Source organism: Babylonia areolata, chromosome 18 (genome assembly GCF_041734735.1).
Source record: "Babylonia areolata isolate BAREFJ2019XMU chromosome 18, ASM4173473v1, whole genome shotgun sequence".
NCBI classification, from domain to species: domain Eukaryota; kingdom Metazoa; phylum Mollusca; class Gastropoda; order Neogastropoda; family Buccinidae; genus Babylonia; species Babylonia areolata.
The window spans coordinates 3,523,716-3,530,716 of record NC_134893.1 but is presented as its reverse complement, the minus strand read 5'-3'; the positions used below and the strand labels follow the sequence as shown (position 1 = coordinate 3,530,716).

The 7,001-nt window shown below is 43.7% G+C and overlaps 1 protein-coding gene across 1 annotated transcript in view; it reads left to right on the top strand.

Annotated features, from left to right (window-relative positions):
* Positions 1 to 6,595, top strand: part of LOC143293137 (chitotriosidase-1-like) — an 18,148-nt gene extending 11,553 nt beyond the window's left edge. Inside the window, exons 8-9 of the mRNA XM_076604052.1 lie at positions 1 to 55; positions 4,970 to 6,595. The exon at positions 1 to 55 is cut by the window's left edge and continues 65 nt beyond it. Coding sequence (XP_076460167.1) covers positions 1 to 55; positions 4,970 to 5,476 — 562 coding nt within the window. The 3' untranslated portion in view covers positions 5,477 to 6,595. The remainder of the gene's footprint in view (positions 56 to 4,969) is intronic.
* The last annotated feature ends 406 nt before the right edge of the window (positions 6,596 to 7,001 follow it).

Sequence of the window (7,001 nt, the reverse complement as noted above, 5' to 3'; positions counted from 1 at the left end):
GTATCTGGGCAACCAGTGGGTGGGCTATGACAATCCACGAAGTATTAAAGAAAAGGTATTCGAATCGGGCAGACAGAATGGTCATGGAGCCTGAGTGTCTGTCTGTGCGTCGGTGAGTGAAAGTGTCAGTGAGTGAGTGAAAGTGTGAGTGAGTGAATGAAAGAGTGAGTGAGTGAGTGAAAGTGTGAGTGAGTGAGAGTGTGTGACTCGACTCGACTCGACTCGACTCGACTTCATTTATTGTGATAAAATCCCGAAGGATTAATAGACACAACAAAGAACTGAAGGAACAAAGAAAGAAACAGTCATCCAATGAAATACATAGTTGGTGAGTGTTTTTTGACAGTCATCGCATTTGAATAAGTCACTAGGGTTCAGGATGTTATCTTGTATCTTTCTATTGATCACATCCGATATATGATTATATTGTTGTACGGTCGTAATTAGATGGTTTCGCAAATATTGAAATAAAATACACGTATCTAAGAACTGGAGTTCATCTTCAACAACTTTACATATATTACATAATCTCTCTCCTCTTGGAATGTTTTCAAATATTCCTCGTTCAATTTTTAAATCGTGTGGGCTTATTCTGACTTTACAGAGAGCTCATTTGTGAGGAGTGTCGATTTTTTCAGTTAAATAAATCTCAATTCCGTTATCGTCTCTTTCAATTTTGTTGTAGAAGTCTAAGCTCTTGAAAACAGTTTTTCTCTGTTTCCAAAATTGTATTGATATATTTCTTAGTTGTTGACATAAAGTAAATTTAAGTCTGCTGTTACAAAATGTAGACTGATTCATCCAAACAGGACCTAACCCTACACTGTGAAGAATATATATTTCTTTTACAAATAGTATTCAGGGGTTTTCAGTTGTATGTGTTGGTTCATCATGGATATATAGGAAATCTTCTTCCTAAAATTATGTTTAAGCAACATACTTACTGTGACCCACTGGTGCAGATTCCGACAGGGGTCTGGGTTCCTGTCCTGTCCAAACAACTAGTCCGCTGTGTGGAGAAATCGAAAGAAGCTGCGGCAAATAGCCTCCCTTGGTAGTTACCTCCCTTGTGTTACCGGAAGCAGCGTCCTCTTTGACGGCAGTGTAAAATATAGCATTGTAGCATCCGACACTGAGAAGAAGCGGGGAGGCCGGGAGGGTGTATAATGTGGGTCACGGTAAGTATGTTACTTAAACATAATTTTAGGGAAATAATTTCCTTTTAATAACACATACTTAACCGTGACTCACTGGTGCAGAATCGCACGACAAAGCCGAGAGTTCGCCTTCTCTAATTTTGGGATGTGGTAACCGTGATGGCCTGCTAGAAAAACATCGTGGCCCTTGGGTCAGCGTCCCGCAGGAGTTGTCACTGAGGTTTTTGCGTTTGAGTGTGGCCGGGTTTATTCCAGAGGCCTCAACCCTGAAGTGGGGAGTGATCAGGTGAAGAGGACCATGATCTGAAGCTATGAGCCCTGGGCACTCCGTTGTAAGTTTACGAAACTTTAATAGCATACATTGTCCCTCAGGACAGATCACAGCTGCACGTGGAAAACATGACCAGAGTTGCAAAGGACAAATGTGTATCATCTGGGTGATCTTTTTGGGGAGAGACGTGGGGACCTGAGAAGGCAGAGGAAGCAGTGTATGTTGCCTGAGACGTGGGGACCAGTTGATTGATCCATGCTGGGGAAGTGACTTTGGCTATTTCTGACAAAAAGTCCGGCTGAAATCAAGGGAAAATGGAGATGTCCTGCTAGAAGAGATGTCCTGAGAGAGGTCCGCGGCATTATGTTCCGCTCTGATCAGCGACCCGCTACGAAGGGAATGACTGACAGTACTAGAGTTTGATGGCATTAAAGGCTAGGCAATGGGTCTGGCTTGAGTTCAGGGGACTATTGGAATCTGACAAGTGAGGTTCGCGCCACAGGGTCTGAGTGATGGGTGAGTTGGCGACACCACTCGCCAGAGGCGATGGGGCTGGGAGATAGGGTGTACTGCGTCACTGAAGGCTGTTGGTGCGGGCAAAGAGGACTGAGGCCCACAGCTGTATTGTGGGAGAGGCATGTAGACCGCAGCTGTGCTGATAAATGTAGCGTAAAGAGAATCAGGTCAGCGTGTTGAATCCTCCCCTTATTGACAGCCTTTCCAATCAAAGGAAGGGAAGGAAACACGTACCCTATGGGGTTGTCTCACTTGAGCGCGGTTGAGCGTCAATGCAAGGAGGTGCACATGTGGCTTGATCTGATGAATCCACATCGGTTGTGGACCGATAGGGAAAGTGATAACTGTGTTTGAAGGAAATTGTGGCATCAGGCAGAGGTAGCCCACCATGTTGGGCTTGCCTTTGGCATGACAGCCAGATCTGTAGAGCTCCTCCATGCAAGGTGACAGGTGATGAGTGCGCCCCCCCGCACCCCCTTTTTGTTGCTACAAAAAACATCACTGGCATGTTGCCTGTGCATAGAATGGCACACATCTGGCAACAAGAGCCTTGAAGTCCCTGCTGTGTAATTGCCCAGGCAGGTACCATTATGAAAGGGGCCGACAGAAGACTTGATGGCTTCTCTGCCTGAGTGCGGCATGTTGAAGCAACTTGCAGAATGTTGTCGGCAGTCAATGGCTGTGTTGGATCAGGCTGTGGGAGTGCAGTTCATGTGCCTCCAGGCCATCGATTCTCTTTCTGTGGTGGAGTTCCTAATGGAAGATGGTGTCTCCATGGGGAAAAGTTTCGCTGAAGGTACTTTAGTGAGAAAGGGGACCAGATCCATGACAGGCCTCTGGCCCTGTGTGGTGCGGGATGGAGCCGGGAGGGGGCAGGGAGAAAAGTGGCTTTAGATGTGTTGTACTGACCATTTATGTCAATGGTGTGACATACGTTTACAGTAGGGCCAATAGCAAGGTAAGAACTGTATCATCAGTTGTTTCTTAATTGCAATGGGAAATCGATTGCAGCTTAGTCTTTCGTGAAGGACTATGACTCTCACACTGGGAGGCAAATTGCACTGGGACTTAGCGCTGCAGCCTTGGGGGCTAATTGGCCTTTGGGAACCATCCCAACGCAGACAGTCCTAAGTTCATACCTCTTTTTGATATAGCTATCATCATGTGCATCCAGAATATGAGTCCAATGGCTAAGAACACTGCATGCAATATAAATTCCAGTTGGAAATCTGCCCATTCATCGTTTTAGTATGTACCCCTAGAAGCAGTTTGCAGAATTTTATATGCGTTTGTTCATGGGGATGTTTCGAAGAAATACAGTTACTGAAGAAATCTGTTATTCCTGTATTGAATGAAGTGGTAGTTTTAGTTTCAAACCATGGGAACCAAATCTCGGCCCATATGATGATATAGATAAAACAAGCGAATCGAGAAGCTGCAGTACAGAATCCAAACAGATATCTTGCTTTTTATCGATTCGTCGGAGGGAATGTGCTGCTTTTGATGCCTGTTTGGCTAGGTGTTTTTGGGCTCAAGAGAATGTTCCAGTTTTGTGAAGTAATGTACCCAAGTACTTATAACGGTCAGTTGTCTGGATTATATCGTTGCCTGTAAAAATAACAGGCACTTTGGGATCGGTGTGCGTGAAAACTATTACTTTAGTTTTCTCTGTGTTGATTTTTAGATCCCAGTTTTCATAATATAGATTGAGTTTATCTTGTTTGTTTTGTAGTTTTGTCTTTGTCGTGGACAAACGTACGAGGTCATCAACTTACAGTAAGCACGAAACAATATCATTTTTGTCATGGCTTATGGATGGTGAGTCAGTAACACCCAAACATTTCGGGAGATCATTTATAAAGATATTGAATAAAGTGGGACTGAGTGTGTTTCCTTGCAGTACCCCTTTAATATAGGTATTTCAGAAGAAAATCCTGTATCAGTTCTTGTGCAAACTGTGGCATTTTCATACATGCTTTGAATAACTCTAAAGCAATTCCCATTTATACTTATTTCATACATTTTTAGCATATGTAAAAATACTTATCACGTATCGCTCTATTCTGTGGGCTTCTGTTTAGTGCATTTCTTAAAGATTTTAGTTTTCGTCTTTGGATGTAACAAGCCTGATCAAACCATTTTTTGGAGTGCTTTTTGTTACGGTTATCTATTTATTTATTTTATTTTTACGGAATTCCTTACGATGAAGAGCTGGCTTTGATGCTTCCTTCGATGCATCTGTAAACTTTTCAATTGTAGTATTTGCACTTTTATTTTTGGGTGAAATGTCTTAATCACTTTTGATTTCTTGAAACAGTTTTTTGATTGGTCCTGTCTTTAGTGCATGACCAAGAGCGCTAGCAGAATTTCCATTCCAGAAAAATTCAGTTTAACTTTCTGTTTGGTGAGTGGAAGATGATTTTTGTCTGTTCCTTTTCCTTTCTGACAAGCAGATTGACGATCGTAGCGAACAATGATCGGAAAACTGACTGAGACCTTCTACATTCAATTCAGATGTGTGTGTGTGTGTGTGTGTGTGTGTGTGTGTGTGTGTGTGTGTTGTGTGTGTTTGTGTGTGTGTGTGTGTATGTGTGTGTGTGTGCGTTACAGAGAGAGAGAGAGAGAGAGAGAGAGAGAGAGAGAGAGAGAGAGAGAGAGAGAGAGAGAGAGAGTTTGCATGCTTTTTGTGTTTAATTGTAACAACAATGATGGTTTTCTGCTTATTTAGTGGCTAGATTAAGAATGTCAAAAATCATAAAATTTCCAGTCGACAAATTTCTCAGCAAAATGTTATTGTATGATGTTCATTGTTTCGGTATGATAAGTGAAATATAATGATCTTTCGTTCAGAATTTGGAGAGAGACCCCATCTCTCTCCCTCTCTCTCTCACATACACACCCACACCCACCTACCCACAAACACACACGTATTATTACAAACAAGTATAATATCCCACACACGAGGGGGAGGCTCTTTGTAGCTACCGGGGCAACTACAACACGAACCTGACTTGACATCCACCAGGTGTCCTTCGCGATACAGCGGTCGCTAGGGGGCGTGATGCTGTGGACATTAGACATGGACGACTTCCGGGGCGCTTTCTGCGGCAAGGGACGCTACCCGCTGCTCAGCGCCATGGTGAGAGCGATTGGTGAGCAGGTCCCTGGCGGAGTCACACTGAGGGACGCCGTCACCTGGGCTCATCCGACGGCCGCGAACGGCAGCACTTCGACGACCCGAGTAGTGCCCATCTCCTCCAGCGTGAGACCCTCCGCGTCTACACTTCTCACAACACCGCCTGTTGTTACCCCGCCCCCCTCTACACGCCCTGGGGTCTCTTTCACCAGGCACCAAATCTTGAGCAGCACGGCTGTTCCATCAGCCAACAGTACCGCTGTTCCATCAGCCAACAGTACCCAGAAATGTGTCGTGTTGATCGGGAAGAATTCCCGTGCTGCATCGCGCGCTTCCTGTCGTGTCGGCCTGCTTCTCGCGTCAGCTTTTGTTCTGCTGTGCTTGTTCGTGTATTGATGACAGATGGGTTTTTCTTGTTTGTTTGAGTTTTTAGCTGTTTGTTGATTTTTTAATGGTGATATCACATATACTGGTTATTCATTTGTGGGTTGTTGTTTTTTTTAACCTTCAGTGCAGTATTTGATGGTTATTTTCATAAATCGTCTGTTGTCAGCAAATTTGGTTGCATTGTTAATCTTATAATCACCACATTGGAAACTGTATCCGAACAAATATCTTGCTTTTTATCGATTCGTCGGAGGGAATGTGCTGCTTTTGATCACAGATTGACATAAACTTACAGTCGGGCCAACAGCAAAGTGAGAGCTGTATGATTAATGGTTTCTCCACTGCAGTGGGAAGTCATTTACAGCTTAGTCATTTGTGAAGGACTATGACTCTCAAACTAGGAGGCAAGATGGCACTGGCTCTTAGTGCTGCGGACTTGGGGACGAGTTGGCCTTTGGGAACCATCCCACCGCTGACTGTCCGAAAACCCTCTTGTCCAAGAGAGTGGAGGTGCAACTAGGGCAAGACACTCACTCTCCACTACAATCAGATTCTAGCCCAGATAGTCGGGGCAGCAGTTGCCTTCTCTGCTTTTCCGATAGTCTTAGTCGGACACGACGGACTATCATACATACATGCATTATCTCCACACACACACACACACACACACATATATATATATATATATATGTTATATATACATACATACATACACATATAATATATATATATAACAAAACAAAAATGTGTGCATAGCCTGTTGGGCTGACCACAGTCCAGAATTGTTTATTTCCCCTTCGGAAAATCTGATTGAAACTTGATGTACTGCCTTTACTAATTAAAGTCTTGGAAACTGTTGAAAACTATTTTGATATGTTCATGATTGATGCTTCGACCCGCATATTTGCAGTTCCCTTTGGAATACGAACAAGCGCAGATGTCTTTAATTTGTAGGAACACCGTGCAATTTTAGATTGGGGTTTCCCTTCGTTCGAAGTGGTTCGAGAAGAGATTAAATTGCAGTGAATTCTAAGTATTTCATTCTTTCTGAAGCAGGCAACTTGACTCCGGATTCGTCAGCTTGAAATGCTCTGTCCATGTGTGTGTGTGTGTGTGTGTGTGTGTGTGTGTGTGTGTGTGTGTGTGTGTGTGTGTGTGTGTGTGTGTGTGTGTGTGTGTGTGTGTGTGTGTGTGTGTGTGTGTGTGTGTGTGTTCGTTCTTTAGTTTAACGTCTTTTCACTGTAAGTGATATGTGTGTGTGTGTGTGTGTGTGTGTGTGTGTGTGTGTGTGTGTGTGTTCGTTCTTTAGTTTAACGTCTTTTCACTGTAAGTGATGTGTGTGTGTGTGTGTGTGTGTGTGTGTGTGTGTGTGTGTGTGTGTGTGTGTGTGTGTGTGTGTGTGTGTGTGTGTGTGTGTGTGTGTGTGTGTGTGTGTGTGTGTGTGTGTGTGTGTGTGTGTGTGTGTGTGTGTGTGTGTGTTTCTTTCTTTCTTTCTTCAGTTTAACGTCTTTTCACTGGTAAATGATATTAGACG